This window comes from Mirounga leonina, unplaced genomic scaffold (assembly GCF_011800145.1).
Source record: "Mirounga leonina isolate KUSES-001 unplaced genomic scaffold, KU_Mleo_1.0 Mir_82, whole genome shotgun sequence".
Taxonomy (NCBI): domain Eukaryota; kingdom Metazoa; phylum Chordata; class Mammalia; order Carnivora; family Phocidae; genus Mirounga; species Mirounga leonina.
The window spans coordinates 42,051,649-42,076,079 of NW_023270825.1; the positions used below are offsets into that span (position 1 = coordinate 42,051,649).

Consider the following 24,431-nt stretch of genomic DNA (forward strand, 5'->3'; position numbering starts at 1 on the left):
CCCTTCCCCTTAGCACCATGTTCGGTTAGCTTCCGTGATGCAGATCTTCATTCCCCCTGCCTTCCCTTCAGCTGCAGGGCCCTGGGCTTGTGGCGAGTGTTTGTTTATATATGTCATGTCGTTGTCCTTTTGGGTCGCAATACGTGCATCTGAGGCAGAAGGCTGTCTGGCTTTTAAACTAAGAGGGACTGCCAAACACCCTCCGCCTCCATCGTGGAACGCTGCCCTATTAGGAGTTTACACAAGAAAAATCTGTGCCAGTTATAACAGGTATTGAGAACGAGGGAGAAGAAGAGAAGAGGAAGCCTGAATAATCCTTTGGCAATTCTGAGTGTGACACAAGATTCTCTTCCTTCTTAGCGATTCTGTGCCTCGTTCCTGATAATTTTAGGGTCTGCTATGTCTCTTGCTATGAGAATTAGCATCAGCAGCTTTCAAAATGACTTACCAGTTAACCCCTCCAGAAATCTTAAGACATTATTCTTTTCTTCTCCAAATTTCCCATCCCTAAGCCTTCTAATTCTCCTTCAAATTTCCATCTGTAAAGTTAATACAATCCAATAAGAAAATAATGTGCTCTTGAGACGCTGACATGCTCAGAGCCATTTTATCCTGCCCTAAAGCCTGGAAAGTTTGAATTTTCCTTAGGATAAAAAAGTAAGAAATAATAGAATAATTCACTGTACTGTAACAATTAAATCCAGCAATTTAACATTGCGCATTGGTAAATATAATGCTTGCAACAACCCAAAGTCTCCCATGTATTGACAGACAAAAACAAAGTTATAAATCTAAACCTCCTATTCCAAACCACATTCCTAAATGTAAATAAGCATCCAAGCATGTTGCTACATATCTTTACAGAAGCAATTACAAACAAGCCTTATCAGTCGCTAAGTCACCAACGCACACAACGCTTATCTGCTATGCCCTCTACTGGATAGAGTACACAAGGCAAGTCGCATTATTTCCAGTTAATTTTTGGCATCATCACACTGCATCTGCTTTAGGAATGCAAGGCGTGAAATTTATAGTAGCAGGTTTAATATTCCATCCAGCCAAAATTATTTCGCTACAAGGACTTACCTTTGGTGGAGTATTTTGGGTGGAATTTCTTTTTTAATACATAGATTGCTTCTCCCCTTCTTGCAACCCACTGTCCAAACTCTCAAGCTGTCACCAAACTCAGTACGTGGCAGGAATAATTTCATGCTGAGTAAAATGTGTTTCATTTCACATCCTGTAAGAATAATTACTTAGCATAATGCCACTTAAAATGTATTTCTATCTGCAAATGCTAATGAAGCTACAAAAACCTGAATCATCTTCGGAAAGAATTAGGGTATTAAGGGGGCTTCTCCTTCACTCCCTCTCCTCCTGTAAAGACTGACTGAAGAGAGAAACGGGGACCACAGGAATAATCCTGACACTAGATCCTGCTGTCTTTAAACTGGGTGCAAGTCCAGGGGCTTGCGGGGAATTTAATCCCACAGACCTCTGCCGAGCCTCCCTAAGATGCTGGAAACAGAGCCAAAGGCTCCCTGGAGATGCCTCGTCCTCACCCAGGTCCCAGTGGGTGGCCGCTAGGAGGGAACTCAGGTCCGGGGCCAACGAGGGCCACCTACACCAATGGCAGGGCTGGTGGCAGGCCTGTAACCTCTGGCCCTAAGGAACTTGCCTCTTGATCAGTGGTGTGCCCAAGTAGTAAAGACTATGGTTCTAACTACTGTTCATCTTGAGGCTTAAAACAGGCAACACAGAATGATGAGGAGCAAGAGGGAAAAGGAGTGTTTTGCCTTTAAAGAAGTTAAAAAAACCCACAAAACCCACAACCTTTTTATTTTGAAATAATTTTAGAATTACAGAAAAGTTGCAAAAATTGTTCGGGGAGCTCTTGAATATCCTTCGCCCAACTTCCCCTAATTTAAGATCTTACATGACCACAGTACGATGATCCAAACCAAGAAACTGTTAAGGACAATGCTGTTAACTACACTACAGACTTCAATTCAAATTTCACCAATGTTCCCACTGATATTGTTCTTCTGTTCTAGGACCTGAGCCAGGATCCCATATTGCATGTAGTTCTCATATCTCCTTGGTCTCCCTAATCCGGGACATTCTCCGTTTTTCCTTGCCTTTCACGACTTTGACACTTTTGAAGAGTACTGGTGAAATGTCCCTCCATTTGGGTTTGTGTGATATTTTCTCACAAGGAAAGTGAGGGTATACATTTTGGGCAAGAATACTACAGAAGTGCCAATTTCTTCTCACTGCCCTGGAGAAGTGGGACCTGGTCCTTCCCTGCAGTGAAGTTCAGCGAGGGTCCGTGTGGAAGGCCTGAATGCATGTCTAGAACCTGAGTGGTGGGTCTCAGGAGAGGTAGGCACCGTGCCTAAGAGCACGTGACAGGCTTCTCACACCTGTCTCCTCCTTTCTCTGTTACTATGGGTGGTGATGGGAGAAGTGAGAACATTTCTTTGCTATTGGTAGACAGCACTGTGTTTTGTTTTGTTTTGAAGTAATCTTCACACCCTACGTGGGGCTCAAACTCACAACCCTGAGATCAAGAGTCGCACGCTGTACCGACTGAGCCAGCCTGGCGCCCCGGCACTAGTGTTTTTTTAACCCGGTGCATTGAGATCTGTAGGACAAGGGGTAGGCAGGGAAGGCAAAGTATCATGGATGGTGGTGGGGAAAAGTGGGGGGGTGGGAAGACGTGGGTCCAGTGCAGCCCTTTGTGCACTCAGCAGGGCTCTAGATAACCTGAAAATGAGATGCAGACCTCTCCATGGGTGGGAACTTGTTCATTTGGATGGAGGGAGTGGTGGCAAACAGTTTCCAATCAGCATTTGTAACAGTGAAGAAACAGGTGGGATACCCTCAGTGGCGAAAAGGACCCCTGGGCAGATTTGTAAGATTTGCATTTTGGCTTTCACCCCCTCCGAAAATGGAAACTCCACAGGGGACAGGCCCTTGTCTGTCTGGTTCCCTTCTTCCTCTGAAAACCTAGGACCCAGGCCTGGCACATTGTAGCAACTCCAAAAATGTGTTTTGATGAAATGAATTAAAAAAAAAACAAAAAACGGGTGAGTGGATGCAGTACTCATCTGCAGAACATACTGATGGGCACTCCACTCATCCCCACTGGGAAATCCGTGACTCTGTCCCAAGCGTGGTTTTAAAAGCCCAGCAGCGGTCCTGAGTTCAGGACTCCAAGCTTTCTAAAATTCTTTCCATGTCAGCCCTCTAAGTGCTCTGAGAAGCTGTGTCGAGGAGACCATTCTTCGAGAGGTCTCTGGGACCAACAGAATCCACGTTGTGTGGGGGAAGGTAGAACGAGATCCAGATCAAAATCTGGCAAAATCTAAGTTTGGGGAGAGAAGGCAAATGGTAGTAATGTTGAAGCTTCCTTCCAGGTGGCCCATGCTTTGGGGAAGCCAACAGGAAGAGGGAAGGACCGTCGTGGTACTGGGGTCACATGGGAGGGATCGTACTCGCGTGTGTGCGCACAGGCGTGCACGTGCACGTGCTCGCAGACTGAGATGCTTTCCTAATTAAAGGGACTGCTTTCAGTTCTTCATCTGCTCAGTGCTTCTTGGTTACTCTCTTCTAATGGCCAGTTTTCCGCATAAGTTAAGTAACACATTATTTATAATTATCATTGTAATTTAAATTGAACTATTTATTGAAGTTTTCCAGATGCGTATTTACCGAGGCCTTTTTTAAATATACAAGAGAGAGGCAAAGCAGCTGGCAGCAGGAGGCTCTTTAGACTTATTTTACTCAGGTGTATCAAATGGATGGGAGCTGGTTTTACTGGCATATTAATGAAAACAGCTTGCCCTGTGAGCAGTTGGTATGTTCAAAGCACTTTATACATAGCAACCTACTTCATCCTTCCAGACGTATCATCAGGCAAATCTCTTCTCTCCCCATTCTACAGAAAAGGAAATTAAGGCACAGAGACACTTGCTCCAAGTCATGCAGCTAGTAAATGGCAGAGCTGGGTGTCTAGCTCTGATCACGATACTATAGAGTGCTTCTAGTGCAATCCACAAAAGGCCTGTGCTTTCTGGAACAGCCTGGAATCGGGGAGAGTGAATGGAAGAGCTGGGAAGGACTAAGTTCCTGCTCTTTGCTCTTTTAGGGACAAAATGAGCCCGGCAGGCACACATCCTTGCATGTTCTTCTCCATCCAGGCAATCGGCACTGGAACTGCCCTTTGCGGGAGGCCGTGGTGAGTTCCTGCAGGAGACCATGCACTGTGACGGGCACTTTCAGGGACGAGACAAAGGTTTTTGTTAGGGTATTTCTTTAATTCTGTAACAATCCTGCACTATAATAAAAAAGGAACATAGACTCTCCATCTTACCAAAATTTCATGAAATTGCTTTAAAACAAAGTTCTAGTTTTGTTTGATTCTTGCGTAGGTTCACACATTTTGCTTTGTTCACACATTACCTTGTTATTGGCTCATAATATTCAACAACTTCAGGTTCTGTGGATCAACTGAGTGTTCACAAGGGACATGGAGAAGGAGAAAAGTACTGTCACATAAATGCTAACCCTGCGAAACGGGTCCCCTTTACCTTTAGCCCAGAGGGTGTGCAGCATGGTTCGTGTGGTCTTTGTCTCAAGGGTTTTTGCCAGACGTATTTGCCTCCCAAAGATGAAGGGCCAAACTACTTCCAACTCTGACAGTAAATGCAGGACATTTAGGGGATTTCAGATCATTGAAGCCATTCAATGGCTACTAAATGGAATTAGTTGTTTCATCAACAACCGTAATAGTTATTGATATTACCATTGTTATATATCTTTACAAATCATACATATGACTCAAGAGCCAAATTTGGAAGCAATCACTAATTACCTAAACACTGAATTGGTAATGTTCACAATTAGGAAACCAGACATTTAGGTCTCCAGAGAGGAATCTGCCTTTCTGGACACTTAAAAAATTTAACAGAGTGGCCGAACCGAACGGAACAATCACGAACACTAGCTCTAGATGGCCTTGGTTTCTGGGAAGAAAAGTCTAATTCCAGTGGAGCTGGGACATATTTCCTTCTGTAAAACACAGAAATACTATTATGTTTTGAACCCCGCTTAGAAGGGGTAAGGAATATATAAATTAGTGTAACATTTTTCAAATGGAGTTTTCAGTAGCTGATTGAGCTGCAATATAATCTATGCCAACAACTTCCAAGATTTCAAAGTGACTTTTTCTTACCACACTTAAAGCGTTTTAATTTGGGTATATGTTCCTAAAACCAGAATGGGTAGGGAAATTCTCTGCCAAAGGCCAGGGATACAGGCTCTATCTAAAAGGGAAGGAAAAAAAGAAATTATATCCCTGAGGTTTGGAGAAGGGGAAGAAAGCAGCTCAGTGTATGGCTTTTAAACAATATCCTACAACATAGTTCTCGATTTTAGATACCATTTACCTCTAGAAAAGTCTATCATAATTTTAATATGGCCGTGTTATTTGGGGACTTTAATGTGACACACAGTGGGCAGTGGAATGTAGCTGGTTTTATTTAGCTATGATGTAAGTCACAGTTATTGAGCCAAACAGCTCATGCTCTGGTCCCAGTTCTGCTATTACCTAGCTATGTGACATAAATCAAGTCGCTTACTGAGTGTAGGCCCGTTTCCTCATTCACTAAACTGGAATCGTTGTGCTAGCTATACTAGATGATCCCTTACTAACTTTTTGGCATTCACGTTCAATAAAGTTGGAGAAATTCTCCTCAGCCACTGGCTTTCCAATGTATTCTTTTCTGTGACCCACAATAAGAAATACATTTTATATGGGCGCCTGAGTGGCTCAGTCGGTTAAGCGACTGCCTTCGGCTCAGGTCATGATCCTGGAGTCCCGGGATCGAGTCCCGCATCGGGCTCGCTGCTCGGCAGGGAGTCTGCTTCTCCCTCTGACCCTCCTCCCTCTCATGCTCTCTGTCTCTCACTCTCTCTGTCTCAAATAAATAAATAAATAAAATCTTTAAAAAAAAAAAAGAAATACATTTTATGTTATGACCTAGTTCACATACATGTATATATTTATATGCAAGTGTTTATACACACACACACACAAATACATCGCGCGATCTATGTGTTACACATGCAACCACACACACACGGAAGGAATGATACTGAAAGTCTCATGAAAGAGGTCTTACCCCTGTTACCTCAGATGCATCTTGATACTTTTATTCTATTTCACTAAGAAAAATGATGGTCCCAATTTCCACTAAATTGACTCCCTGACCCAGGCTGACAAACACCATAACCAGGCACAATCCTGTACTCTGAGGAACGGCCTTAAGGGGAATGCAGGCGACTGTGTAGGTTAGTGGTTAGAATTCTGATCACTGAGGGATCAGTTGGTTAAGCATGTCTGCCTTTGGCTCAGGTGGTGATCCTGGAGTCCTGGGATCAAGCCCCGTGTCAGGCTCCTTGCTCAGCGGGGAGTCTGATTCTCCCTCTCCCTCTGTGCTCTCTCTCTTTCTCTCTCTGAAGTAAATAAATTAAAAAATCTTAAAAAAAAAAAGAATTCTGATCACTGAAAGAAAAATATAAAAACTGTGTAGCTATATAGTTGAAGGAATATTGAAGGAATGTATTCTAATTGTAGCAAACAAATTATGACACACTAAATAAAAACAACCAAGTACAAGTGCTCTCCATCAGTGAACTTTCCCATTTTAAGTGCTGCATAGTTGAACTTTGGGTTTTCATTCTTTTATGAACAAAACTTTTGAAACTTCCTCTCACCTGTTAGACTGGCTTTTAACTCTTCAGTCACAGGAGCCCTAGTGTTTTGATAAATTAATCATCTTCCATTTATAAACAACCCCTTTTAAAGTTTCTGTAGCTTTTGCCAGAGTATTTTTTTAAAGATTTTATTTTATTTATTTATTTATTTATTTATTTATTTATTTATTTATTTATTTGAGAGAGGGAGAGACAGCACGAGTGGGGGAAGGGTCAGAGGGACAAGCACACTCCCTGCTGGGTAGGGAGCCCCAGATGTGGGGCTCTATCCCTCCACCCCATGATCATGACCTGAGCTGAAGTCAGACGCTTAACCAACTGAGCTACCCAGGTGCCCTTGCTTGAGTATTTTAAAAGAGCCCTTATCTTTTGTATATTAACTTTTAAAAGCACTGTTAATAAATAATATAATTATATAATGTTTTCCTTCCACTTCTGGAACCTATTTTGAGGGGAGATACTGCAAGAAGATTCTAGTCCTTGCATCTTTTACTCTGTCCTCAGATCCTAGATGGCCCTCTGTTGCAGTTCTTGAGTTCACATCTTGGCATGCCAGGGTATCACTGGGATTTCTTGTGTCTTGAACGACACTCAAGGATCTAGGGTACCAGGTGACCCATGTAGGTCCCATCCCACCATAAGCCCACAATGAGCAAACTGGGTCTCACTTCCCAAGCAGTGTTCCCTTTGGGGTTCAATGGCTCACACTTTCCCATAGAAGCAACAACCACAGGTAGAAGGGTATTTCCAATGTTTCAACCATCCAGGAAATATTTCATTGAGATGAGAGAAATCTCAAAATATCTTCTTTAAAACCTTCCATTACAAAATCACCTCCTTTTAGGTAACACTTCTACATAGAAGATGATTGTGGTGTGCATATTTTCAAAAACAGGACATAATGTCTATTTATCAGTTTATAATCTAGAATATATAGAGATTATACTCCATCTATTGTACTTCTTTCCCCAATACTACTTATACAGATTTACAGCAAATTATAAACAATTGAAATTATGAAAGGGTTAAATCTTAGATTTGGATTTCTATTTATCTTTCATTAGAATGTTATTTAACATCCTCCTCACCTAATGGTGACTATGGACAAGGCAAGACTACTGGGTTGCTGGAGGAGCTCCATCCCTGGGATGGAAACCTGGGCCAGTTATGTGTTCGATCCGTATCTTGCAAGTTTCTCCACCTTATCAACTTGACTTCTCTAAAATCATCACAATACCTACGTCACTGAAAATTAACCCCAACCAATAACACTTGGGATCCTAGGAAAAGATCCAGGTGACTCCATTTATAGGTCAATAATTGAGGGCTTCCTATTTATAGTTTGGGAACTTCTACCCATCTCTCCCCCCATTTTTTTCTTTTCACAATATGACAAACGCTAACCCTTCTTGTACATATCCTTTGTACCAGATGTACATTACAGTGTTGAAGACCAATCAGAATTTTTTTTTTTTCAGAAAAATCCCTTTCTCAAGATATATTCCTATTAGTTTGCTTTCCTATATCCAGGTAAGCACATTGTGTTATTCCTGAGGCTTTTTTTACACCGTCCTATGCTGATCCAAATCAAACAGACCTTTCGAGGGTACTGACAATGACATCTTTATTGAATATGATCGCTGCTAAAGCTGTAGCTCCCTGTTTGCTCTCTAATGTTGTGCCAAGATCTTGGCCTTTAGATGTTCCCAGAATCCCTGGAAACATTACTTATTTGTTTGTGAGTATAAGCTCTAGAATGCTTTTGCATCCACAACAAAATATGAGGATGAATAAAGCGTGTGAATCTTTTCCTGGGCCGGAATTTCTTTTCTTCACCTAACCATAGGACTTGGAGTCACTTAGAAGACCAGTAATACTCTACATTGGTGCATTTGCAAAATATACCAGCATCAAAACAGAGTAAAAGGATTTGTTGTAACAGGATCCTTTTTTTTTTAACCTTTGGTATTAAAACTTTTTTTCTGAATATTAAAAGTATTAACATTTTTTTTTTTTTAAGATTTTATTTATTTATTTGACAGAGAGAGACACAGTGAGAGCAGGATCACAAGCAGGAGGAGTGGGAGAGGGAGAAGCAGGCTTCCCGTGGAGCAGGGAGCCCAATGCGGGGCTCGATCCCAGGACCCTGGGATCATGACCTGAGCCGAAGGCAGACGCTTAATGACTGAGCCACCCAGGCGCCCCAAAAGTATTAACATTTCTAAATTCCAAGGGATATTGGTGGGTACTGTGGTTAAGGACTCACATTGTTTAACTTTTAAAATATAAATTAAAAAAACTAGTCTTCATATATCCTAGCCTGATGACTTAAAGAAATCAGCTGGGTATCAAAAAATCACCCTAACACTCAATTGTTTAGATATCATAAAGGCTAAGTAAACATAACGGTTCTATCATCAGAAAATACTAGGAAGATGGACAGAGATAACATTTCACAGTGTCTATCAGAAGATCTCAAGAACGTGTACTAGTAATGATGCCCTTCCATTTGAGCTTTATTTTGAGTCATAGGACAAAAGCATTTGTTAAAATGGGACCTTTGAAAGCCACAAAGAGAAGAGTAGAGTCAACAGTAAGGACGGAGCATAGCTGCCATCATGGGCGTGGGGCTGAGGGTGGGGGGAGGGTTGTCAGAGGGCACAGAGCCTCGGTCCCTGCACTCGTGTGCGCCAGCCTTGGGGCCCGGCAGGAGGGCACCGCAGCTCAGGGAGAGCGGCTGGCTTTGCTGGCTCCCACTTGCTCCTCAGGCCAAAGTCCAGGCAGAAGTTGGCCTTGTGGGGTTCCTGTCGTCCTGCCAACCCGCGGCACTCCGGGGACATTGCTAGGAGAATCCTGGCCAAATCCTGCATGAGAAGTCACCTCCTTCACATGTTCTCCCATGTCAGGGGGTTAGACTAGAGGAGACCCCTTCTGTCAGCGTTTGTGGTGTCCGTGCACCAGCCAACGAAAAGGAAGAGAAAGAAAGAGAAAGCAACCTGTTTAACCACACACAAGAGAAAGGAAAGAATGCTTCAGAATAGCTGATCTGGGAATGAAGCCCAACGTGCCCAAGTCAGCTCAGCTTGCTGTTTTTTGCATGTACTGAGGGTTTTTAGCAATTTAAATAATTACGATCCTATTGACTTCGAGCCATCATATAGGTATCAGTGCTTTCTCAAACAGAGAGCAGTCCAAAGCCACTGTTCACAAAGTACTATACAGAAGAACCTATGCAACCTTTGACCACAGTCAATACACGAAGTATATTCAGACATATATACAGAGCGCCTCCATATAAACAAATGTAATAGGCAGGTACCCTCAAAAAGAGGCCTTCACTTGCCATCCTCAAGGCCATCAATAGGAAATCTTCCTTTCCATAAGGTCCTTCCGACGCCACGTGTATATAGATGCCCAAATGCATATTCACGCCCACGTACCTACTGATGCTCCGTCACCTCACCCATGCACGCCATCTCTCCTGAACCAAGAAAAACAACACATGTCCTGGGAATGTTCACTTGAATTTTATTGTACTTTCCTCTTTAAGAAAAGTGGAAATCCAAATCCAAAGAAATCTCACACGATTTCTTTCAAATGGATAAACTTAGACAATTTATCAACGCTTCCTTAAATTTTTACACCACCCCGAACTCAACAGGTTTTTGTTTTAAGGTAAACCAGGTTTTTGGTTCTTCCCTGTGGAGAAGTTACTTTCAAGTCAGTGAAAGTTCTTGGCCCATGATGAAAAGTCTTTGCCAATTAGTACTCAACAACTCCAATTCATTTTTTTCTGGTTCAAGATGAGTAGGAGCCTAATAAGGCTGTGATAAAAGGGCAAAAGGCACCGAGAGCCAAAAGCGGATTAATGAGCTCCTCCATTTATTTGTCTTCCTAACAGCTGAACTGTTACAACTATTGACACTCTTCAAAAGGTTCCGCTCTGAACCCTGTCCAGGCGCTGCAGGCTCCAATGGACATCTTCAAATCCAGAGAATGGAAGGGCAAGGGCTTCCCCTGTGTGATGCCAAAACCAACAAAGCCCCATGGATCAGGTAATGGAACTTCAGCTTTGCCCCCTTTGAGATTTATTTACTGGCAGCTGACAAGGGGCAAATTCAGCTCGAATTGTGCAGTCAAGGCCCTGTCAAGCTTTGAGAGGCACCCTTGTCTTGAAGTACCTTCATGACTGGCATTTCACTCAAAAGCCCTCGGCACTGGTCCTTAACAGCTTATGACATCACAAAGGACACTCCAGACAGATGCCTACATGGCATCCTGCAGCATTTTAAAAGAGAATTAGTGGTTTTAATTATGGTCGTGGTATGAAAGGGAACCATGCAAGCTCCGCAGGAGACCTTTGATCAGACCCTTTTGCTAGTACAATGCCACGGAACTGTGACTATTCCTGGTAAGGGGCCTTTTCTTGCTGAATGACTCACCAGTGATCTTTGAATGCAGACAAGCTTCTAGCCCTCCCTCTTCATTAGTGAGCATTTCTATACAGGGGCCTATATAGCGCTTGGAGTCTAGGAACTATACAATTGGGGGGAAAAGAATCCCTACAGATTCTGGCCTCTACTTAGGAAGTGCTGAAGGACTCGGAGTGACTTTATTCATTAAAACAGGTTGCTATTAATTAACTGTCATAATAAAATAAAGAACTATTATTTGCATTTCTTACTATGTTCTCTTTAGTAATATGTATAAAAGATGCTTGTAACAGAAATGAATTTATTGAACCACTTCCCCATCCCCCCCACCCCCCAGTCCCCGCCTTTTTTTTTCCCTCTTTTTTTTTGCATTTTGGCAGCAGGAGCCTACTAATTATTGGGCCTGGATTTATGAGCCCAAACAGAAGTAAAACATAAATATAAAATTAACTAAGGAAATACAAAATCCTTTTTATTTGCCACTTTATGCAACTGAAAGAAAGCAAATTAGCAGCTTTATTTTTTAACAATTTCAGAGAATTATCAAAGACAATAAAACTCCCAACTTTTTTCAAAATATTCACTGGGTTGGTGTTTAGCTTGAAGTGTGAGATTATGTAACAACCAAAGCTACTTAAAAAAAAAAAAGTATTTTAATTTGAAGCAGAGCAAGGTTCACTCTTTTAAAAAAAAATCGCTTTTGAGAAACAGAAAATGTGTCTTTGGTCTGGTATTAATATTTTATGAATTTAATCTTCAAAACTAATCCCAATAAGCAATAAGCAATCTTCAAAACTGATCCCAATAAACGATTCACAATCGATATTTAAAGTACATGAAAATAGCCCATTCTCTTCTAGCATCTATTCAAGCAAAGTCATTAGGTGAAAGACAGAAGATGTAGGAGGGTTTTCTGGAAGGTTCTCACTGAAATGCTAAGTGACAAGGGATACATAGAATTTGCATACGTAGCACATCGCAATCACTCAAACACCCCACTGAATAGTACTGCTGTACCCTATCTGGGAAATGACTGAGTCTTCAATTTTTTTTTTTTACAATTTTTTTTCTTGGAGGAAAAACTTTTGGACTTTGGAATTCTGGAAGCTGAACGATGAGCAGGTTTTTTCACATCCTGCTGCCTCAGACATTTTTCCTATTTCTCAGACTTTGCAATTCCTTTCTCAGGTGCTTTAGAACAACGAAAATATCAGGCAGCTGTGGATCATTCTGTGCTTTCTGAGTGTAGAGACGGAAGTGTCTGATGGTTTCAGATAACAAGACTTCAGGGTCTGCACCTCTTTCCCGAAGGCGTAACATCCGCTCACAAGCGATAGCATAGTTCTTGTGCCAATTCACTGGGTGTTCCTTTTGTAAAGAGACAATCTCCTTATAAAGCTGAAAAACAGCAAAGATGTTGGTATTCCATTGTTATCCCCTGACTTTTTCTTAAAACACAGAAAACACAGAGGAATTAATCACACAAGAAGGAAAATCCACACAGCCTATAGTAAAAATCGAATCATTGCTAGACCATGCAGAAAATGCAAGAATGTGACTGTAACTATTACAGTGGCAGGAGGCAAATGTGCTTCATCTAAAACTGCTTCTGGGTTTTTTCAGATGTTGCAGAGGGAACCTAAGACACACTGTGTCAGGACAAAATGCTCTTCCTCCAGAAAGATGTTCTGGGAAAGGGATTTAGTTCTAATTCATGGAAAGCTATTTACTCAACAGGCAGAAAGGCTGAAACTCTAAATTTAGCTGTTGGAGAAAAAAAAATAGCTTTCTTTAGAAAACTGCATGGAAAAAGAACTGGAAGGAATTTAAATTTTGACCCTCCTTTTCACATAAATTTCTCTCTTCATTAAAAACAACAGCAGTAACAATGGCAACCATAAGCCAGCTCAAACAAGTCCATCATCAAATAGGCTGGGCGTAAAGGAATTTAAGAGACATCCTTAGAGCGAGATATTAAAAATCTTCAGGGCGCCCTATAATTACAATTTCGATAGTTAACATTTTGCCCACAGAAATCAGGAATTTTGTTTTGCAACATCAGAGATCGTATGAATTTGGACAGAGTTTGAGTCTTTGATACTGAGTTTTCCAGGGAGAAACATTAAAATTTAACAAATAAAGCAGAGCCAAATCTGCACAGTGGAATACTAGACTTGCTTATGTGGAAATTCCACAGCCTTCTTGGGGGCTGGCAAATTGGAGTCGGATCTGCAGGAACGTGAGGTCGTCCACAGACTCGGCGAGCGCACAGAACAAGGAACGATGCTTTCTCGAGGGACAAAGGGCTTCTGCGGTTAGAACTGTATCCATCACATCATTCAGTTGAAAGGGACCCAAGATACTAGCTATTGCCCCAACTTCTACTCCAGGGCAGATAAATGCGTCCCTACCTAACCTACCTTTAAATAGCATCCACAGGAAAAATCCCAGAATTCATGTTCCATGTCTCATTTCAGTATTTAATAAGTCTCAGTCTTCAAGCTGGCTTTTAAAGCAGTTTCCCCCTTCGCTTCTTTCCCTCCAGAACCAAGGGAACAGTCACCTTGCGCTTGCATGTACATCAAAGCTCTGAAGCTAGCCTCCTACTCTTTCGTTCTCTCAGTCAAATATCCAGTGTTTCTCTACCTTTCCTCGTGGTCTGTTTACTCTACTGTTGCTCCCTTCCCGAGCGCCCCTCCGATGAGGGATGTGTGTGAAGTGCACGGAGCGCTGCCAGGCACAGAGCAGGCGCTCAGGACTGTTCAGGTTCTTTACTTTCCCAAGTGTTCAAAGTCCTACCAAGTTCTGGAGTTCAAAACAGAGGCCAGCCCTTCCCCAATGGCTCAAGAGAATGAGAGGCTCAGTCGTGTCCTCCCCATTTTATAGTCTCTAGCTATCGGAACAAGCATACTACCCGTTTCTAGAACACTTTGTTACTGACACATCATCAACTTATTCGGGGTAGCCCATTAAGCCACGTGTGCTGTATCTTAAGAAGCTGGTCATTTCTCATCACGTGGCACTGTATTTCCTCCTCTATGGGTTACTGTGACATTTGTCTTAGCAGACTCTATCCTATTTACTGGGGACACCCATTTATCAAATGTATTCCTAAAGAAAATAGGGGTATTCCCTGCTCCCCCACTACACCTGAACTTAAGGTCCCCCGAACTTAAAGTTCTGTATGAGCTATTGAGTGGAATACTATAAATAACAACAAAAATGTCTTACACCTAACAAGAATGTTCTTGAAAAACCAGTACCAGGGGGTGGATTTGTGTGGACCCATCAAGTATTTGACCTTACATGTCTTGCAAGCAAGGTCACACCTCTGGAGACATATGCAAAGAAGAGACCTATGGACTTGTGTCCACTGAAAAGAGTAAAGTTTACAGGACACAATAAATCTGTGAATCAGCTTCAGTACTGGCCTGGCAAATGACCACGGAATGGGTCACTGACGAGAATATGAAATAACAGTAAGCCTCAGATTTCTCCCCACTAAATACTGCTTGTTGTTCACACAATCACAGGGTATTAGAGATGAACGGGCTATGACATGACAAGGACATGAGAGATAATCGATAAAGCTTAAAGTCTACTTTTATTTTTAGAAGAAATCGAGGCCTGGAAAGGTGAACTGACTTACAGTCGGCAATTAATGGTGCAGCAGGCCTTGCACCTGGATCTGCCAACTGCCAGACAGAACTCCAGCTTGCAGTCTCTCATAATCCATCCCTTGCTGTCCCCGAGTGGGCACCTCGGAGGGTTCTGCCCTTGTCCCTGTGGACTGTCCTCCCTGGCCCACTCTCTCACTACTCTGCCCCACCAGCTCCTTCCGATCTTTCAAGATGACACTCCAGGGATGTCTCCTCCAAAGGCTCCCCTCCCGTCCTCACCGGCCCCTCTCCAGGAGGTGGATGCATGTACAGCCTGCTGTTCCTCACGGTTCCTCTGCAAACCCTTCATGTCCCTTACAAGACTAATGTAACTGATGACTCTATCTTCTGTCTCCCTCTGTAGCTGCTACCTCTTGGGTAGCAGGGACAATGCTTGGTTGTCTCCACCACAGTATTGGGTACAGACTGGGTGCTCAAGAAATGCTCTGTGAGTAAGTGAATACATGAATAAACAATGAGCCCATGACCACAACATTCAGGAGTAAGATGAGTCATACTGATGGGACACAGTGCGATGTGGACTTAGCACTAAACCAGAGCTGGGTGAGTAGCCCCATAGCAGTCTAGAGGTGGCAGGGATACCTCAGTTGCTCACAGAGATGGCTCCGGGGCTCGGGGCTCACTGGTCCTTGCCAGGACATCTGTTTCTTAGACAGCAGGCTCCCAGACGGTCTCCAAAGGTGTTTGAAGAGCCCAGGACTATGAATCGCAGAAAAGCAGGGGCTCGTTACAACAAGGCAACAGCAAGCCTCTGCTCCATCCTCCTGTTCCCCACCAGCGAGGACCACCTGCTCCAGAGCCACTCTCCAAGACCCTTTATCTTTCTCAGGAAATCCCAACCAGCCACGAACCCATCGCTTCAAGTGAGGCGAGGAGCGGGACGTTTGCATGGAGGGCAACCTGTTAGAACTTGTTTGGTAGGGGCTGTGTCCTGTTCCAATGGTTCCCTATGGGTTTCCTGTTGCTGTTGTAACAAATCACCACCAACACAGTGGCTTAAAACAACATACACATATTATCTTATACCTCTGGAGGTCAAAATACATAAAATCAAGGTTTTTGTAAAACCAGCAGGGCTGTGTTCTTTCTTGAGGCTCCAGAATCTGTTTCTTTGCCCTTTGCAGCTTCCAGAGGCTGCCTGGACTCCCCCACTTGTGGCCCCTTCCTCCACCTTCCAGGCCAGCCACCCAGCACCTTTGAATCTTTCTCTCTGCCCTCTGCTTGCATTATCACCTCTCCTTCTCTGCCTTGGACTCTCCTTCCCTCCTTCTTAGAAGGGCCATGTGATTACACTGGGTCCACCTGGACGATCCAGGATAATCTTCCTACCACAAGATCCTTAACTTAATCACACGTGCAAAGTCTCCTTCAGCATGTAAGGCTATCCGTCCATTCACAGGCTGTGGAGATGAAGATGTGGGCATCTTTAGGGAGGGGGTATCATCAGCCAACCACACCATTTACTTTAGACCTTATTTGTGGTACACAGGTAGTTTTCCATTTATACTGCTTTATAAAGCCAAATAAGACTAGAAACGACAAAGTAAAAACTCTACTGCGATACACACTCCCCATTCCAATCACCACCACCTTCCCACCAAACATATAGATACAAAAGTGTAACGTACGTTATACGCGTGAGTGTAGAGTTGAGCCTTCACATTTGAAGGTATGTTCGCGGTTTCTGCCAGGTTAAAGATGAAGAACGGTGTTTTCATCCTGGGAATTGGGGCGGGGGGAGGGGGGAACCTTCATTAAAATCATGTTGTCAAATTTCACATTTAAAGCTATATCTGCCAGATTTCCCACCGATAAAGAACATACAAAACCTTTATTATATACTTTTTCCTCTCTCATATTCATAGAAGTGTCCCCGCTGCCAACATGCTGCATTCACACTGCTTGCCAAAGCTTTTAGGAAAAAGCTTAAGTTCATCGTCACGATTATACATCAGATCTCCACCAGATGTACGTCACTGTCATGAGAGAGCAGCTGGGAAGGGGGGTACTTGCTGAGTTTGTCAGCACAGCCCTGGAGGTACCCATTACAATGGCTCATGCCATGTGTGACTGGTTCCTCAAAGGTAGCTAGACTCTTTGACCACATGAACACATCCAAATTGTCTTCAGCAAACCCATTAAATCAATACCTGCCTGAATAATGACCTGCTTTCTTCTTTTATGTGATTTCTTCCCCAGCTTTCCTACATTCAATCGCAGTGAAGAATTGTGCAAACATACGGCGCATCTTTGATCAGTTCTTCAAAGCAAGTGTTTGTCCCTATAACTAGGCTGATCACTTGCAATATGCTGTTTTCTGACTTTTTCAAGAACACTGCTGCATAAACCGCAGTACGGCTATTTTTGTAATTGCTATTTTGAAGCTCTATTTCTTGGCAACTTTTTAAAAACCTCCTTAAACTTACGTAAATCCCTTATATCATAACTCAATCCTCACTGCAAAGCACAGTCTCTGGCTCAGAGTGGGCCCCCTTCCTTCCCTGAAGGAGATGCTTCCCTTGTACTTGGTCTCCCCGTCTATATGCCACTGAGGACTTTTATATTATATTTAGGCCAAAGTCTGTGAGTGTTAGATATTTTAAATATTTTATTTATTTTTTTTGAAGATTTACTTATTTATTTGGGAGAGAGATTGAGAGAGAGTAGTGGGGAGAGGCAGAGGGAGAGGGAGGGAGTCAGACTCCCTGCTGAGGGCGGAGCCCCACGTGGGGCTCGATCCCATGACCCTGAGATCACCACCCCAGCTGAAACCAAGAGTCGGATGCCTAACCGACTGCACCACCCGGGTGCCCCAGTATTTCGAATATTTTAAAATAATGACAGGAACCAAGAGCATCCACAGCGTCCCCGTGAAGTGTTCCATACAGGAACAACAGGAAAGTATAGCATCTAGCACACCTGTATTCAAATCTCTTTTAACAAGTCCGTCTGCTCCATTAGACTGTGAGCTCCTTGAAGGTAGGAATTGTGTTGTATTCATAGGTGTAGCTTCCAAACGCGGCATGGTGTCTGGCCTCTAGGAAACACTGAGTAAGTGCTTACATAATTAACTAGCACATTACCCATGGATTCGGGGCCTTATCAACTTCTCCTCAATCACTTTGGTTTAGTTGAGGCAGGAGAGCATCGGAGCAGAGCAGTGTTCCTGGGTGGGGCAGACGCAAGTTCCAGACTCTCTCACGTGTCGCTATTTGGCTTTGGACAAGTAACCTCTCTACCTCCAGTTTGTCCTTTTGTAAAACGGGGATAATAGCGACTTCCTGATAGGTTTACAGGTTGTTTTGAGGGCAAAATGAGATTATGAATGTACAGCAATCAGCACAATGCCTCAAACAAAAAGACTGCTCGTAAATGCTATTTTATTATCACCACTGACCCCAAAACAGACTGCAAACACAAAAGTGTGGGCTAGTCACCTTGCTTGCCACATCTCTTCGTCGGCCACAGATTCCCAAGAAGATGGATCAAACCTGCAGTTACAAGAAAACAGTGACATTTTTCTGCTGGCTACGTTTATTGCTACGGACATGTAATCCCTGTTTATAATCTTACAAGGCAAATAAAATAGGTTGGATCTTGAAGGACTGATAGGGACCGAAATAATAAACTTATTCTCCTAGAGAAATCTGATCGCTAGGAATTTGAGCACTTGGTAAATGTGTTCTTAATCTGCATAATGAGCCCCAGCGCTCCATGGGAGTGGACGAAGGATTAGTGGGAAGAGGCTGGAGGCATCTGAAGAACCTGCTGTCCCTTAAGAAGTGCTAGATGGGCAATGGGACAGAGGCAAGGCCTGGGTCGCTCTACGGACACGGCCAAGAGCCAAAGAGCTGGGAAGCAAGGCGGTAAGCCTGAGAGAAGGGGCTCCTGGCTTTGCTGACATCATTGCTGCAGCAAGGATGCCATCACAGGGCACTGGCTGAACCATCTGCTGAATTTTTCTCTCTTAATTAGACTTTCTTATTATGTGTCTCTTTTGATAGAATGGACATAGTGAGTGGTGCTGGGTACTTGTACTTTGGTCAGCTGTTTGCAGAAAAGGTTATATTCTTTCTTTTCTTTATTTTTTTAAGTGAGTTCTATGCCCAACATGGGGCTCAAACTCACAACCCCGGGATCAAGAGTTGCATGCTCCAATGACTGAGCCAGCTGGGTGCCCAGAATAGATTATTTTCTAACTTTTCCTCACCATGGTCACCGAGTGCTTTGATATAGACCTACTTATCCATCTCTGGTTGGTGCAATGTGGTCTGTTTGCTCACGAATGGATCCAAAACCCCTTTGTAGCATTTTTCATATCATCTTGCCTGTTCTTGAATTATAAGCAATAATTATCGAATCTTTAAATAATCCATAACTTAAAAATAGGCAAGGGAGGCACATTTCTATAGATGGTGACTCAGTTTCCATATGGGAGAGAATCAGCTCTGTAGAGATGCTTATTGGAAGACTGATCATGCCCCAAACAACATGAGCAGGCTAATGATGAACAACTATGAACAACGAGTTACTCATCACAGGCCAGTGTCCCCCAGAGAGAAGTTATCTGCCATTCCTGAAGAACAACAAATAGGGTAAGTTCATGCATTGTGCAAATTATCATGGGACACAGAGTACCTCGTAAAGCTCTACTGCAGTTAATAGATGTCTTCCACTTTCAGGGTGCAAGACAGAGGATGACAGACAATACAGCATCACGAGAGATGGAAGTGGAAGGTGCCATGCCCCAAATTGTTGGGAAGCCCACTCAACCACAGCCCCCCTTGCCCTCACATCTCCCTACTGTTCTTCAAACACGAGGACAAGAAATACATGTTCTCTATTTAATGATTTGCATGGGCAGCAAATAACTAGTATTATAGTATTAATAACTAATAAAAAAAATCAAAAATATGCAGGGCATCTCAAAATTTAGTAAGCACACAAAACCGCTTTGCTCTGATGAAAAATACAGCTGCTGTTCATACCTTCCATATTCTGCAGTCCAGTTATAGATATTTCTTGTAAGTTTAATCCACTCCTCAGGGTTGAATACAATCTCTGAAGGAACTAATTTGTCACAAGAGCCCCAAGGCCACAGTGAATAGTTCTTTTTCCAGGTTGGGTCACCTTCATGAATTCCTATGCAAACAAATGTTTTTTTTCTATTGAAAACAGAAAAATACATATATTTTTAATTCCAAGTTCTAAATGTTAATAAATACAATTCACGAAGGGTCATTTTTGACTCCTTAAACTGTTACCAATAAACCATTTGCAAAAACCTTCTGGTTTATTTAAATCTTTCCTAAATGTGCTGTTTAGAATTTATATTAGTGTAAAAAAGCTATCTGGGGAGATTTGGGGGGGGAGTTAACAGACATAAACGATAAAAACCGATTTCTTCATAACATTGTAAGAAATCACTTGGGGACAAGCATTGTCAGAGTGACGGTTTCTGTGGTCCTGTCTCACATGTAAACAGACACTTTATTTGACACCTTTTTTTTTTTTCATTTTACAGGTGGAAATATAAGGCTGCATTTGTTTCCCTACTTAGAAGTAATGTCTCCTTCCTCAATTCCCATTGCACTTTATTTTTTGTCTCTTTTATCATTATTGTATTGTGCTTATTGTTTCCATTCACAAATCTCCCCGAGTAGCCCAGAAGCATCCTGAGGATAGGCTCTCTATCTCTGAATTCACTCTGAATTGCAAATAGCACAATGCTTAGCTAATTCACAATATTTGCTGAATCAAATTAGTTAGGTTGAATAAACTATTAGGAGCTTTGAATCCTGCAAAAATTAGGAATAGAAATGGTTTAAATAAGCTTGGTTCAAACTCACTATAATTGAATAGTTCTATTCCAATTTGTGGTGTATGCCTGAGTAGCAATAGCTAAGTGGGGAGGGCAGGGAAGCATATTAGAAGAAATTACTTGAAAGTAAAAAACTTCATGAACTTTGAAACAAGATACTTTTGGCTTAGATTTTAGATTTCCCCCCCTCATTTATGACCTCTATGATTTGGAGGAAATTACTTCACTACCTGTGTCTAGTCTCCTCGTCTGTGAAATGGGTATAACCCATTTAAGATTAAATGAGGCATCTGATACAAAGTACAGTACTCGAACATTAGAAGAGTTCTGGTTCTGGGGAAGATGGAGTAAGCACACTCTCCCCTGTCTCTCCCACTGCATACCAGATTTCCTGGACAGAATGCATGGAATCTGAGGACTCTGAAAAGTAAATGGTGTAAAGAAGGATGGGGAGAGACACCAGAATTCTAAGTTCTACCAAACCTGTGGTGAGTTTTCCATTTTTCCCCTTCCAGTATTGCCTTGCCTGGACTCAAGGGAAGCATAAAACCCAGAAGTACATACCAAGTGAGGACAAAAAGAGCTCCAAGAAAAGCCTGGGGAGGAGGAAAGGGAACTGTGGAGAGCAGAGGAAATGCCCTGGCTTGCCCCCATTCTCTTCTTCCCCAGGCCCCAGGCAGTACTGTGCTGGCAACGAGGCAGCAGTACGACGGTGGGCTGGTTCCCACAGTTCGGAGGGAAAGGAACATTGCTCTCTAATCAGAGGAGCTATGGTTGCAAGAGCTGGGAGCAAATCCTCATGGCTCTTTACCTCTCTGTGTCCTCTGGCAGCCTGGTCCCACATATAGACAGTCACAGGAAGTACATGGCAGAAGAGGGAAATTAAAGAGCCAGTTTTCTGCCCAGAGAACCGGAAAGAAAGCTCCAAGGAGGGGGAAGGGCCAGGGTGAAGACAGAAAGGAGGGAGGTCAAGAGAGCCATCCCATAAAGTTGTGTATGAACTCCTGGCTTATCTCTGAGCTCAGCATGCATGGATCTGACCCTTAATAGACTTTGAGAAATGAGCCACTGGACAGATGGCCACCCAGGTCCCAGACTGGGTAATGGGCAGCACACACAGGGATTGATTCAGATAGCACTGCAAATGCTTTGAAAACAGAACCAACACTGGAACGGTAGGCCTCAGACAGCAGGTCAGAACTTGCAGCCTGAGATTTACCTGACTGAAGGTCCGTTAAACAAACACAACAAACAAAATACCATTCTCCCTAGGATTTAAATAAGGCCCAAATGTTCAAAATGTCCAGGATACAATCCACAATTATTTGGCGTATGAGGAACCAGGAAAATCTCAGCTCACAATGGAAAATGCAATCGACAGATGTCAATTCCAAGATGACACAGATGTGAGAATTGTCAGACAAAGACTTTAAAATACCTATTATAAGCATGCACCAACAAGTAAAGGCAAGTACTCTTGAAATGAATGGAAAAATAGAAAATCTCAACAAAGAAATAAAAGATATAAAAAGGACCCGAATGGAAATCATAGACCTGAAAAATACAATGATGGAAATTAAAAATTTGCCAGATGGGCTTAATATTAAGTCTGGAGAGAGAGAGAAAGAGACAGACAGCTGGCAGGCAGTGAACTTGAAGACAGATCAAGAGAAATGATATAATTTAAACCAAGAGCAAAAAGACTGAAAAAAAAATGTACAGTCTCAGGCACCTGTGGTCTAATGTTCATGTCATCAGAATCCCAGATGGAGAAGGGAAAAAATGTGAAGCAGAAAAAGTGAAGAAATAATGTCTAAAAAGCTCCCAAATTTTGTGAAAGACACCATCTTACAGATTTAAGAAGCTCAGTGAACCCCAAACAGATTAGATTCAAATCCATGCCCAGATACACCGTAATCAAACTGCTAAAAACTGAAGACAAATACTCTTGAAAGCAGCCAGAGAAAAACAACACATTGCACACAGAGAGCAATGATTTGAATGACTGTGGGTTTCTCCAATAGAAACCATGTAGGTTAAAAGGATGCAAAATAACATTTTTGAAGTGCTGGTGGGGAAAAACAAAACAAAACAAAACAAAATGAACAACCCAGAACTTCATATCTGGAAATACTCTTCAAAAATGAGGAAGAAATAAAGACATTTTCAGATAAAGGAAAACTAAGAGAATTCACTACTAACAGTCTTGCCCTAAAAGAAACGTTACAGGAATATCTTCAGACAGAAGAGAAATGATACGAAAGGACAAATGGACTATCAGGATCAAAAGAAAGGCGACGGATCTGGTAAATATCTGCATAAATATCTTGGACTATTTTTTTCTCTTAAATTTAAAAATGTATGTATGACAGTTGAAAACAAAAATTATCGCATGTCTGATATAAGATATATGACAACACAACCAAAAGTGGGGAGGTTTAAGGGACTTATATGGCAGCAAATTTTCTATATTCCACTTGAAGTAGCAAAATATCAATCCTGAGTAGACTGTGAAGAGTTCAGTATGTACACCATGATTCCCAAGATCAACTGTAAAAAAAAAAAAATTTACCAAAAGACATAGTAAAAAATCTCAATAAATAATTTAAAATGCAGTACTAAAAAAACCAAATTTTCCAAAATAAGGCAGGAAAGGGGGAGCAGTGGGCTAAAAACCAGAGGGAACAAATTGGGAGCAAATCGTAAAATAGTAGACATATATCTAAATATGTCAATATTTACATTAAATGCAAATGGTCTAAATATACCAATGAAATGATAGTGTAAGAATGGATAATAAATATGCTATCTACAAGAAACCCACTTTAAATATGATATAGGTGGTTAAAAACAAAAGGATAAAAAAAGATACACTATGAAAACACTAATCAAATTAAAACCAATAAAAAACCCAGAAGAATTCTTTTTTTGTAAAATACAGAGAAAGATGCAAATTCCACTCAATGGCATTTTCAGCAACTATGAGGACAACTTGACATTTATATGCCAAAAAGAAACAACAATAAAAAATCCCCAAGAACCTTGTCTTAATCCCCTGCCCCTTATGAAAAGTAACTCAAAGTAGATCATTGATCTGAAATGTAAAACATAAAACTATTAAACTCCTAGAAGAAAACATGAGAAAATCTTTGTGACCCGGCATTAGGCAGAGTTCTTGGATGTGACACCCAAAAGTATGATCCAAAAAAGAAAAAAAGTATGATCCGTAAAAGAAAAAACTGATAACCGGATTTCATCAAAATCAGAAAACTTTTATCTGCAAAAGACACCTCAAAGAGAATAAAAAGTAAAGCTACAAACTTCATGAATCACATATTTGACAAAGGATTTCTACCTAGAATACATAAAGAACTCTTAAAACCCAATAGTTAAGAAAACAAACAATCCAATAATCCCATCCATATTCACACACAAACTTGTACATGAATGTTTATAGCAGCTCTATCCCCAAACTGAAAATAACCCAAATGTCAAATGTCTCTCAACAGGTGAATGGATAAAGAAGCTGTGGTACTACACCTCTACAATGGAACACTACTCAGCAATGACAAGGAATAGACTATCGGTACACACGACTTGGATGGATGTCAAAGGCATTATGCTAAGTGCAATATGCTGGCGTCAAAAGGTTACATACTTTATAAGTCCATTACATGACATTCTGGAAAAGGTAAAACTATAGCAATGGAGAATAGA

At 41.9% G+C, this 24,431-nt stretch overlaps 1 protein-coding gene across 5 annotated transcripts in view; it reads right to left on the minus strand.

The window, feature by feature from the left end:
* Positions 1 to 24,431, minus strand: part of TMEM260 (transmembrane protein 260) — a 90,592-nt gene that overhangs the window by 13,083 nt on the left and 53,078 nt on the right. For 3 of the 5 annotated variants that reach the window (XM_034992855.1, XM_034992852.1, XM_034992851.1), the window contains 4 exons: positions 19,882 to 20,058; positions 18,331 to 18,384; positions 16,522 to 16,612; positions 10,292 to 12,611 (listed from right to left, as the gene is read on the minus strand). In XM_034992855.1, the coding sequence (XP_034848746.1) occupies positions 12,357 to 12,611; positions 16,522 to 16,612; positions 18,331 to 18,384; positions 19,882 to 20,058 (577 nt within the window). In that variant the 3' untranslated portion in view covers positions 10,292 to 12,356. Of the gene's footprint in view, positions 1 to 10,291; positions 12,612 to 15,475; positions 15,593 to 16,521; positions 16,613 to 18,330; positions 18,385 to 19,881; positions 20,059 to 24,431 lie in introns of those variants that run through there. The other 2 variants (XR_004677043.1, XM_034992854.1) reach the window with 2 other exon arrangements.